This window comes from Aethalodelphis obliquidens, unplaced genomic scaffold (genome assembly GCF_003676395.1).
Source record: "Aethalodelphis obliquidens isolate GAN/ISIS:26980383/991018 unplaced genomic scaffold, ASM367639v1 scaffold113, whole genome shotgun sequence".
In the NCBI taxonomy this organism is placed as follows: domain Eukaryota; kingdom Metazoa; phylum Chordata; class Mammalia; order Artiodactyla; family Delphinidae; genus Aethalodelphis; species Aethalodelphis obliquidens.
Window position 1 is genome coordinate 840622 of NW_020838057.1, and position 12513 is coordinate 853134.

General features: G+C 44.0%; 1 protein-coding gene across 1 annotated transcript; it reads left to right on the forward strand.

The window, feature by feature from the left end:
- Positions 1 to 6184: 6184 nt before the first annotated feature.
- On the forward strand, positions 6185 to 11540 carry LOC113615118 (zinc finger protein 273-like; the record flags this gene model as incomplete). The annotated part of the gene is made up of 3 exons (XM_027097187.1): positions 6185 to 6766; positions 9669 to 9794; positions 11499 to 11540. Coding segments are annotated over exons 1-3 (486 nt in total), but the record flags the coding sequence as incomplete, so codon positions are not given.
- Between the last annotated feature and the right edge of the window lie 973 nt (positions 11541 to 12513).

Here is a 12513-nt window from a genome sequence, read left to right on the forward strand (position 1 = left end):
TATCTATCTATCTATCTATCTATCTATCTATCTATCTATCTATCTATCTATCTACCTATTGCTGTGTTGGGTCTTTGTTGCTGCTCACGGGCTTTCTCTAGTTGCAAGAGCGGGGACTACTCTTCATTGTGGTGCACGGGTTTCTCATTGTGGTGGTTTCTCTTTGTTGTGGAGCACAGGCTCTAGGCTCATGAACTTCAGTAGTTGTGGCTCACAGGCTCAGTAGTTGTGGCTTGTGGGCTCTAGAGTGCAGGCTCAGTGGTTGCGGCACACAGGCTTTGTTGCTCCGTGGCATGTAGGATCTTCCCAGACCAGGGCTTGAAACTGTGTCCCCTGCATTGGCAGGTGGATTCTTAATCACTGCACCACCAGGGAAGTTCCAGGGACAAGATTTCATCAGGATGGACTGGTCTTTCCTTTGAGTCCCAAAGCCTGGCTGGGGGGCGGGTGATGAAGAGATCAGTGGTCAGACTCCCCAAGTCCTCATCCAGGCTGCTGGGTTTAATTCTGTATCCCTGACCAGTGAAAGGACCCACAGGCAAACACTCCTCTCCAGGCCTGTTTCCTCCTATGTAAGGTGGGGATTAGGATCTGACCTGCCTCTGGTCCACTGAAAGATGTGAGGAGGGGAGCTGTCCATTCCTATGCAGCTCCCGTTGCAGGTGACATTCTGGTGCCAGCCACCTTTAGCTCCCCTTGATGTCCTCAGATTCCTCTAGCCCCAGACCCCTCTATCCCCAGGGACATGTCAGAAATAAATGAGGCATCTCACAATCCACGATCTGGGTCAGCCCCCATGGACTTACAGGCATCGAGGTGGGGTCTGCTGGGTACTGAGGTCTCCGTGTGGATACCCCAGTGGGAAATAATCTGGGCAACTTGCTGAAGCTCCTTGAGCCTCAGTTTGCTGACTTGGAGGTGTTAACTTTGGCCCCTGAGAGGATCAATGAATGTAACAAAACACTGAGCACTTAACACCTGAATTCCAGGGTTTGTATTTTGAGCTTGTATGTGGCGTATTTATTTAAAATTTTAATAGAAAATATTTTCATAAGTTTCCTTTTCACAATTCTCTTATTGTACTTAACTCTAATTTATTGGTATTTTTATTGTATTAGTAACATTCTCATTTTGTTCCATTTTATAGAGTGCCATGTAAGTTAATATAAATGCCATGTAAATATACTGTGAAATTTTACTCAATCCATATGTGTATCATTGTTATAGCATATTTCTCCTGAATCCGTTTACTCTGCAAGATTGAGAGCACACTCATCAATTGATGGATTATCACAGAAATAGTTTGATTCTTTTGCAAGTGTACTGAGAGATCTCTTACTTCTGTTTGCCCTAACTGATAAATTAATTCTCTTCAGATCCTCTTTAAACATATTTCATTTATTATGCTGAAATGCAAAATGACCAATTCTATTAGAGTATGCTATTTCACATACCAGATAGTCTTTTCACGTAAGTTTTTTTGTTCATTAGTTTTTTGTCCTTCCCCTGAAACTCAATGCAAGTTTTGTTTATTTAAAAATAGCTTATTTAATATGATATAAACAACAGATAACTACTTAGAAAACATTCTTATTTCAATGAATATTCCTTTGAATGTTCTGGAAAGGTTGCAAGTTACTTTTTTAAAAATCCAGTTCAGTGAAATGTGGCCGATAAAACTATGTGATAAAGTAATAAATATATAATTCTGTAAGTATTCTACAGTCAGAATGTTTTGGAAACATTTAAAATTATCAGTCCACTTTAATTCTGGCTGGTTATGGGTAGATTTTGAAATCAAAACGAAATTTTCACAAATTAGATTATTGTATAGTAATTGGATAGTTTTCACAAAAATTGCCTGTTGCAAAATGTTGCCCAATGTTTTTATGGTTTTATGGATACTGAAAATATTATAGACAATTTTTTTTACATTATACACGTTATTTTTGTCATTTAAATTTTTAGTTGTTACTGTATTTTGCCGCAGCAGTGAGAGCCCAGAATCCTAACCACTAGGCCACCAGGGAACTCCCCACTTGAATTTTCTTTTTTTTTTTTTTGTGGTCCACGGGCCTCTCACTGTTGTGGTCCCTCCTGCCGCGGAGCACAGGTTCCAGACGCGCAGGCTCAGCAGCCATGGCTCACGGGCCCAGCCACTCTGCAGCACGGGGGATCTTCCTGGACCGGGGCACGAACCCGTGTCCCCCGCATCGGCAGGTGGATTCGCAACCACTGCGCCACCAGGGAAGCCCCCCACTTGAATTTTTATTTACAAAAATCAAAAGTATATTTTGTGGCCTTAAATTGGGGCTTAGCTTGTAATGACTTGCATACCTCAGTTTATTAAAAAAGAAAAATCTTTTTTTTACATTTTTAATTTTAATTGAAGTATAGTTGCTGTACAGTATTATATAAGTTACAGATGTACAATATAGTGATTCATAATTTTTGTGTGTGTGTGTGTGGTACGTGGCCTCTCACTGCTGTGGCCTCTCCCATTGCAGAGAACAGGCTCTGGACGCACAGGCCCAGTGGCCATGGCTCACAGGCCCAGCCACTCCGTGGCATGTGGGATCTTCCCGGACCGGGGCACGAACCCATGTCCCCTGCATTGGCAGGCAGACTCTCAACCACTGCGCCAACAGGGAAGCCCCTGATTCATAATTTTTAAAGGTTATACTCCATTTATAGTTATAAAATATTGGCTATGTTCCCCGTGTTGTTCAATATATCCTCATAGTTTATTTTATACTTAATAGTTTGTACCTCTTACTCCTCTACCCCTCTATAGCCCATTCCCCCTTCTGTCTCCCCTCTGGTAACCATTAGTTCTCTATATTTGTGAGCCTGTTTCTTTTTTGTTATATTCACTAGTTTGTTGTATTTTTTATATTCCACATATAAGTGATATCATACAGTATTTGTCTTTCTCTGTCTAACTTACTTCACTTTGTATGGTAATCTCTAGGTCCACCCATGTTGCTGCAAATATCAAATTTCCTTCTTTATGGCTAAGTAGTATCCCATCATACATTGCGTTGGCCAAAAAGTTCGTTCGGGGTTTTCTGTAAGATGCTATGGAAAAACCCGAATGAACTTTTTGGCCAACACAATATATACCACATCTTTTTAAACCATTCATCTATTGATGGGCATTTAGGTTGCTTCCATATCTTGGCCATTGTAAATTATGCTGCTGTGAACATTGGGGTGCATGTATCTTTTTGAATTAGTGTTTTTGGTATTTTTGGATATATACCCCAGAGTGCAATTGCTGTGTCATGTGGTAATTCTGTTTTTAGTTTTTTAAACCTCCATACTGTTTTCCACAATGGCTGCATGGATTTACGTTGCCACCAGCAGTATGAGGGTTCTCCTTTTTCCACACCTTCTCCAGCATTTATTATTTAAAGACTTTTTGGGTTTTTCTTTTGCCTTGCTGTGCGGCTTGTGGGATCTCAGTTTCCCGACCAGGGATTGAACCCGGGCCACAGCAGTGAAGCCCAGAATCCTAACCACTAGACCACCAGGGAACTCCCTATTTGTAGACTTTTTGATGATAGCCATTCTGACCTGTCAGCCTTTCTCTGTACACTTAACCCTCATTTGAAACCCAGCCAGCCCCAGTGGCCCTTCACTTCAGGTCCAGTTGCTCTATCAGAGAGCCACTGTGCCCATGAACTAATCTGCCAGCCTGGCTGAAGCACCCCAGGCACCACCAAGGCTCACAACAAAATCCTAGTGATTCTGTAGAGCAGTGAATAAGCAGGTGGCTTCAATGTCATCTTGCCTCAGTTACAAGTGTCTCCACACCCATCTCATGTCCACACATTCCTCAGCAGCCTTGGCCACCTGACAAATTATCCTCTCTCCCACACCAGTGCTTATGATGCCCCCCCACCTTCACCCAGGTACCCAAGCTCTCTATGCACTTGTGGCACCCACCCTCCTCTTTCTGATTTGCTATTGGCATTACTATCATGTTCAGGATTCCTCCTACTACTATTAACAAAAGCTCCGCCTGGTCCACAAACCGTCCACCACGTTTTGTAGATGTGTCCATCCAGAAGCCCTTCCCATAGTTCCAGGCCTGTGTGTCCAGCTCCCTGCTAAATAACTCCATTCTTTTGTTCTATGAAATATCTCATACCGTCAACTTGGCCAAAAAGAAAACTGCTGATATCCCTAATGAGAATTATTTCCATTATGGAACACCCAACACAGCTGATGGAGCTTCCATCCTTCCACCTCCCAACACGAAAAATCTTGGTGTCATACCTGACTCCTACCTTACTTTCTCTCAACATCACAATCCGAAAAACCATGCTGTCCCGTTTTAGAAATTTATTTATTTATTTTTGGCTGCATTTGGATTTTTGTTGCAGCACGCAGTCTTTCTCTAGTTGCAGAGGGCAGCTACTCTTTGTTGCGGTGCTCAGGCTTCTCATTGCGGTGGCTTCTCTTGTTGTGGAGCATGGGCTCTAGGTGTGTGGCCTTCAGTAGTTGTGGCACTTGGGTTTAATAGTTGTAGCTCGTGGGCTCTAGATCACAGGCTCAGTAGTTGTGGTGCATGGGCTTAGTTGTTCCACGGCATGTGGGATCTTCCCGGACCAGGGCTCCAACCCATGTCCCCTGCATTGGTAGGTGGATTCTTAACCACCACACCACGAGGGGAGTCTGGCTGTCCTGTTTTAAAAAACTGATTCAAAAATTCATTAACTTCTCCCACCTCCACAACCACGACAATGGCCCACACCGACAGCACTCACACCAATGTCTTGGAGGTGAAACCAACTGGAACCCTGGATGTGGGATTTCCACCAGGCAGACTTCTGGGGGCAGTACCCATCCAGCACAGTTGCAGGGATAGGACCACTACTCCAGTGGGTCTGGAAGGCGCAGCATTGAGCCAAAGATTATTTATGAGCCATAAGATCTCATGATGTTTGCTTTGCTAGGTTTGGGGCTTGTTTAGGACCCCTCACACATTTATTTCCCATTCCCCCCATTTGTAATGGAAATTTCTATCCTATGCCTGTCCCACTATTACATTTTGGAAGCATGGAACTTTTGGTTTCACAGCTGGAGAACAGTTTTGCCTCAGGGTTGATTGTACTTTGAGTCTCATTCATATCTGACTTAGATGATATGTAGATGAGTCTTTGAACTTTCTAATATCACACTAAAACTTAATATAAAGTTACACACTTTTTCTTTCATGTTTCCTTTCTGTGTTCATTGAAGAGTTTAAGCTGCATGAAAATAGAGGTTTTCGTCTGTCATGGTTCTCATGCACCTGAAACAGTGCCTGACACTGAGTATTTTGTTCAATGAAAATTTATGAGAACCGTGAATAAACATGACACCCGATATTCTTGTTAACTTTTACTAGTCTGACTACTCTTAACGTCCACTCCAATTCTTTCTCCAAGCCGGTATTAATATTTTCAAGAATAAAAGCCCTACAAAAAGTTCTCTGAAGTATTAACTGTCTTCAACATCATCTGCTATTTCCCCAGAGCGATATCTGCCCCTGTCTTTGAATAACTACATAACTATTAATAACTTTCCGACACCTGCATTTCAAAACTGTTTTTCTGATATTATCTCATTTCCCCATGAAGAACTCTACCTGCAATCACTGGAAAATGATAATCACTTACCAGCAAGGACACGAGATCATAAGCTTAAGATACCCTCCTTTATATGAGTGTTCAGATACTCCCTTCCACACGTGCTGCGCCTCTGAAAGTTGCAGCTATTGGCACATACCAAAATGACATTAGTTAAGTTGCTCTCCGTTTGAGATAGATGTCTGTACACTAAAAAGAATTGAGTTTATATTAGAAAATGGAATAAGATATTATATGGATGAAAGTGTTTCTTAATGGGTAGGACACAATCACCGACTCTATAGGCAAGAGAGAAGCTTTGTGTGGAACCAGAGGTAAAACTTCTGCTTGTCCACCTAATTTAGAATATCCATCTTCTTTCTTCACAGTCATGGCCCTGTACGGACTGATTTCTCTTGCTCATAGCCTATCATAATACAACTCATAAAACTGACTATGGCTTCAGATACATTTGAAGAACAGTTATATAATGTGTCCAGCTACGCACTGAGTCATGTCTGAATGACTCTGTAATAATATGGCCATTTAGATCTGTACATTTGAGAGCATCTCAAATAATATTTTTACTTTCTAAGGGCTGAGTGAGCATCACGAAGTCTGAAATTTTGTCACTTTGCTGCACTTAACAACGAACAGAGCACCTCCCTTCCTCGAGGTAGGATGACTGCTTTCCAGCATCCCTCCCGGTGCCGCTTGGCAAAAGTTCTGGTTGGTCAGAAAGGAGAACCCCCTTTGCGACGACTTGTAAAGCCCCGCGAACTACATTACCCGGAAGATCCTGCGCCGAGGTAAGCCAAGGACCACCAGGATAAATGCATTTCCGGGAGAATTCTTCACGTCAGGGCAGGACTTCCGGCCTCCTCCTTGTGGCGGCCATTTTAACTGCCCTGGGTCTGTTCTGGCTACGGGGCACCGGGGTGACGGGACTGAAAAAGCGCGAGAGGAGGCGCTGTCTGCGCGCCATAGAGGCGGGTCTGAGGTTCGGCGACACCGCCCGGACTGCCCCGCGTAAGGCCCGGGAGACGGACCGCCATCCCCGCGTCCCACCTCCTCTCTCGCCGCTCCCGGCCCCGCTCCGCCCACGGACTGCTATGGCGTCTGCGGCGGCGGCACTGAGGGACCCGCCTCAGGTAGTTGCTCGGCCTCCGGGCCCTCACAGCCCTCACTCCACCAGACACTAAAGCCCCGAGTGCAGGGCGCCTACTCATGTCCCCGCAGCCCAGGCTGTGTCCAGGACTGTGAGGCGGTCCTGGGTGGGGCCCTGTTTCTGACAGTGTGATGGCGCGTGGGAGAGGGTGGCAGGCGGAGGGACCGCCAGGTGCAAAGTCTTGGAGGTCGGGCTGAGGCGGGAGGATTCGGGAAACCTGGGGTCCATCTGATGTCTGCAGGAAACAGAGTGAGCCGGAGTGGCACGTGGACCGGCAGAGAGGTTGTTCCTTATTCTGAGGGACCTGGAGGCCGTGGAGGTTAGTGGACAGAAGAGGGACCCATTATGTGTTAGGGGTTTTTTTTATTATTATTATTATTTTTTTTTTTGGCTACGGACATGCAGGCTCAGTGACCATGGCCCACGGGCCCAGCCGCTCCGCAACATGTGGGATCCTCCCGGACCGGGGCACGAACCCGTGTCCCATGATCGGCAGGCAGACTCTCAACCACTGCGCCACCAGGGAAGCCCCATGTGTTAGGGTTTTAAAAGTTATCAAAATGCTGCTCAGAGAGGGAACAGACTGGAATGTGGGTGACGAAGACATTGAGACAGAGAGAAGTAGAGCCTTTGTCCAAGGTCAGAGATCTGGTAAGAGGCAGCTCTAAGATTGAAACACAGACGTTAGTAAGTTACCCGAGGTCCAGGTTCCAGGGTCGGGTGGGAATACAGGGGAGTCCTGCGCACATGGAGCCCAGCCGTGGTTGCCTTTCACTTCCCATGTGTTCTGAACCTTGAAAAAGCACTTAGGGATCCTACACAAGGCAAGAGAGGGTGTCCCAGTCCCTCACTGGTAATGACACCACCCATAGAGTGGCTGGGTATTGTGTCTTGAGAGTCTTCTCTTGATATATTCTCAGCTCTTAGCTGTGTGGGCCCTGAGGATATTCTCAAGCTGTGGGTCCTGTGTGCAGGACAAGGGTAAATACAGGTGTTCACTTTCCTGACAACCTGTATAAACAGTTGGAACCTGTATGGAACGTTATCCCAGGAACAGATACTAGCATGTGCAAGTGCTTGGAGGTGTGACTGAGTTGGGAACAGGGTACAGCAGGTCTTCATTCTTTCAGTTAGGAACAAAGAGCAGGGGACCTGGTAATCAGGCCTATGATGTGGCTGTCTGAGAAGTTGGGCATCATTTATGGAAGTAATGAGAGATTTGAATAAGAGGAAGTGTTGGTACTAACCAGGGTTCAGTAGGCTGTATTTGGCTGGAGAGACGAGAAAAGACTATGGAGTTAAGGAAGGAGGCAGTGAGCCCAGGAAGAGGTTACTCTTGTAATCCAGTTGAGTGTTGAAGGAACAGAACTGTGGCCATGAAGGTAGGAGACAAGTTTGGATTCTAAGTACATTTTTAAAAAAGAGTCAAGTAGATTTTTGGATGTTGTAGGTAAGGGAGAGGTTAGGGATGACTCCAGGGTTTTTGGCCCTAGGAGCTGAAGGAATGGATCCTTCATCAACTTGGATGTGACAGATGCAGTATGCTTATTTCCTTGTGCATATCAGAAATTTTGTTTTGGTCTCTTTATGGGTCTGGGGTGTTTCAGAGTACAGTGAGTGGAGCCATCAAATGGGCAGCTGAACATGTATGTCTCAAATTTAGGGAAGGGCTCAGGATGAAGACTCTCAAGAGTGATGGCTATTATAAGGACCAGAGCAGAGATGTGGATGACATTTCAAAAGTAGAATGCAGGTTAGAGTCGTAATGCTATTAGTGGGTCAGAAAGACTCGGGTGCATGCCCAGGAGTGGCACCTGGTTGAGGTTCCTGAGTATAACAAACAGGTGAGAGAGAGAATGGCTCTGGATGGTCTGGGAGAGGAGATGATCTGGCAGGTGGCCAAGGCTTCCATGGGATGAATGGGTGCAAAATACGTGGTTTGGGAGGCAGAGAAATAATTGAGACAATTTGACACTGAGGACAGGGCTCCTGCTAGTTCACTACTGTCCATATTCTCCAGAATCGTGTAGTAAGCCTTGTTGGGGTCTAGAGTGTTTTAGTCTTGCTGGTGGATAAGATCCAGGGTAAATGGTCATTTGTGAAAGTCTTTATGCCTGGCAGGGAGATTGTAAGGGCTGGGGTTGTGAGGAAGTTTGAGTAGAGAGAGGAGAGTTGTGACTGTTGAGGGGACAGGCAATCAGACAGTGCATCACAGAAGTAGAAGAATGTCATGGGTGTCTGTAATTCACATGTGGTTCTGAGTGGCTAATATTGAAGCAAGGATCAGAAGCAGGTGGAGAGGCCTGCAAAGTTGCATGTGGGACTTTCCCTGGTATTGGGATTCATCAGAGATCTCGGATGGTACTGAGTTGTGTTTGAGTGTCAAGGACTCTCTGGAAGCTATGGGCCACGTTAATGAGTGAGTAGAGGGAAATGCCTGTGTTGTAGAGCAGGGAGGTGGCAGAACTGGGAGTGTAACCCTGGGGAGTGATGATGTTAGAGAGTGAGAGTCTATAGAATGATGTGCTGATAGCCCCATGGCCCTGGTATTGGGGACTTAGTGGTGAAGCATGAGCCCAGGTTTGACTGTCTTGTATGTACAGTCTGAGAGACTTCAGGGGAATTGCTTGGCAGGAGCGATGGGGCTCTGCTAGCCAGGCCCAGAGCTTACATACCATCTATATGTCTCCCTGACTGTTATTGCTGAGGGCTGAATGCAGTGGTTCATGGGAACTGAGGAAAGAGTGAGCATCAGTAGCACCAGGTCCTGGTATCTCCTTTGAGGTGGGAAGCTTGGGAGGAGGATGATAGTGGGGTAGATGTATGAGGTGATGGACTGTGGGTTCTCAGAGTGTTCATTGTTTCATCTGTCCCCATGTTGACAGGATAGTATGACCTTTGAAGATATCGCCGTGTACTTCTCGTGGGAGGAATGGAGGCTCCTTGATGAGGTTCAGAGGCACTTGTACCACGATGTGATGCTGGAAAACTTTACATCATATCCTCACTGGGTAAAACTCTCACAGCCTTCCCAGTGACCTAGAGGGAGCTCTGTATTCTGGCTCACCCCCCTTTTCTCTGGGGGTGCTCTGTCCTTGTGACATGTGGACCTCAGGCACTGCTTGTTTCTCCAGCTTTCTGGGTAGGTGCTGTGGTCAGTATGGCTGGGTTGTTCGCTGTTCCTTCTTCTCTCCCCTGCAACCCCAATATTTGATGTACTGGATCCTCATGGGGAAGAATTTGAGTTCTGTAGTCCTGCAGTATATTTAATGATCTGTATCATCTTGTAACTGAAGATTTGTGCTTTTTGAGCAACACCTTGCCATTTGTCCCATCCCACCGCCCCGGCCTTCTACTCTCTGTTTCTCTGAGTTCAACGTTTTTGTTTGTTTTAAATTCTACATGTAAGTGATATCATACATTATTTGGCATAATGTCCATCTGGTTCATCCATGTTGTCCCATATGGCAGGACTTCCTTTGTTTTTAAGGCTAAATAATATTCAAGGCATGCATGTGTGTGTGTGAGTATATCACACCTTGTTTATCCATCCCTACGTAGATGGACACTCAGGTTGTTTCCATATCTTGTGTATTATCCATAATGCTGCTGTGAACGTGACAGTGCAGGTTATCTTTTCCCCTTTGGATTTCATTTCTTTGGGCTATATTCCAAGCAATGGAACTGCTGGATCGTATGACACTTCTGTTTTGAATTTTTGAGGAACTTCCATACTGTTTATCCATAATGCCTGTACCAGTTTATCTTGCTACCAAGTGTTCCCTTATCTGTATACCTTTGCCAACCCTTAACTCTTGTCTTTCTGTCTTCCTCCCTCCCTCCCTTCCCTTCCATTTTCTTTCTTTCTTCCTTCCTTCCTTCCTTCCTTCCTTTCTTTCTTTCTTTCTCTCTCTCTTTCTTTCTCTCTTTCTTTCTTTCTTCTCTTCCTTCCTCTCTCTCTCTCTTTCTCTCTATTTTTCTTTCTTTCTTTCCTGGAGTATCATTGCTTTACAGTATTTTGTTAGTTTGTATTGTACAGCAAAGTGCATCAGCTATACATATACATGTATCCCCTCTTTTTTGGATTTCCTTCTCATTTAGGTCACCATAGAGCATTGAGTAGCATTACCTGTGCTATACAGTATGTTCTTATTCGTTACCTACTTTATACACAGTACCAATAGTGTATATATGTCAATCCCAATCTCCCATTTCATCCCACCCTCTTGACTTTTTGATGATAGCCATCCTAACAGTTATACAGTAATATCTCATTGTGGTTTGGATTTACATTTCCCTGATTATTAGTGAGGAAAATCAATTTTTCATATACTTGTTAGCCATTTGTATATCATCTTTGGAATAATGCCTAATCAGATCCTCTGCCCATATTTTTTTTTTTTTTGTAAAAATAGGTACAAAGTTTATTGCTAGAGACATAGCACAACAGCAAGTGGGAGAGCACACCAAGAAACAGTTTGCTTAGTTAAGACCCTCTGCCCATATTTTAATCAGATTATTCACTTTCTGCTGATTTGTATGAGTACATTACATGTTTAAAATATTATCCCTTTATTAGGTACATGGCTTGCAAATATTTTCTCCCATTCTGTAGGTGGCATTATTATTTTTATTTATTTATTTATTTATTTATTTATTTATTTATTTATTTGTGGTACGCAGGCTTCTCACTGTTGTGGCCTCTCCCATTGCAGAGCACAGGCTCCGGACGCACAGGCTTAGTGACCATGGCTCACGGGTCCAGCCGCTCCACAGCATGTGGGATCTTCCCGGACCGGGGCACGAACCTGTGTCCCCTGCATCGGCAGGCGGACTCTCAACCACTGCGCCACCAGGGAAGCCCTATTATTTTTTTGATTCTTTTGCTATGGAGAAAAGCTTTTTCGGTTGATGCAGTTTCACTTGTTATTTTTTTTCCCTGTACTTTTCATGTTGTATTAAAAAAAAAAAGAGTCATTACCAAGACAACTGCCACGTAGCGTATTCTGTTTTTTTCCCCCAAGGAGTTTGACATTTTCATGTCTTCTGTTTAACTCTTCAATCTACTCTGAGTTAATTATTAGTAGTAGTAGGGGTCCAGTTTCATTGTTTTGCATGTGAATATCCAGTTTTCCCAACACGTTTTATTGAAGAGACTGTCCTTTCCCCATCCTGTGTTCTTTGCACCCTTGTCAAAGATTAGTTTACCATATATGTTTGGGACTTTTTCCTGGGTACTTTATCCTGTTCCATTCCTCTATGTGTCTGTTTTTATGACAGTACCATACTGTTTTGATTACTACAGCTTCACAATGTATTTCAAAATCGGGACGTTTGGTATCTTCAGCTCTGATCTTCTTGCTCAAGATTTCTTTGGCTCTTTGAGGTCATTTGTGGCTCCATATGAACTTCAGGATTCATGTTCTATTTCTGTGAAAAATTGCATTGTGATTTTGAAAGGAATTGCATTGAATCTGTATATCACGTTGGGTAGTGTGGACATTGTAACATTATTAATTCTTCCTGTACAAGGACATTGGATATCTTTTCATTTATTTGTGTCACTTGCTTTTATCAGTGTCTTATAATTTTCAGGGTCCAGATCTTTTACTTCCTTGGTTATATTTATTCATATGTATTTTATTGGTTTTGATATTGTAAATGTGATTGCTTTCCTAGTTTCTTATTCCAATATTTCATTCTTAGTTTATAAAAATGCAACTGATTTTT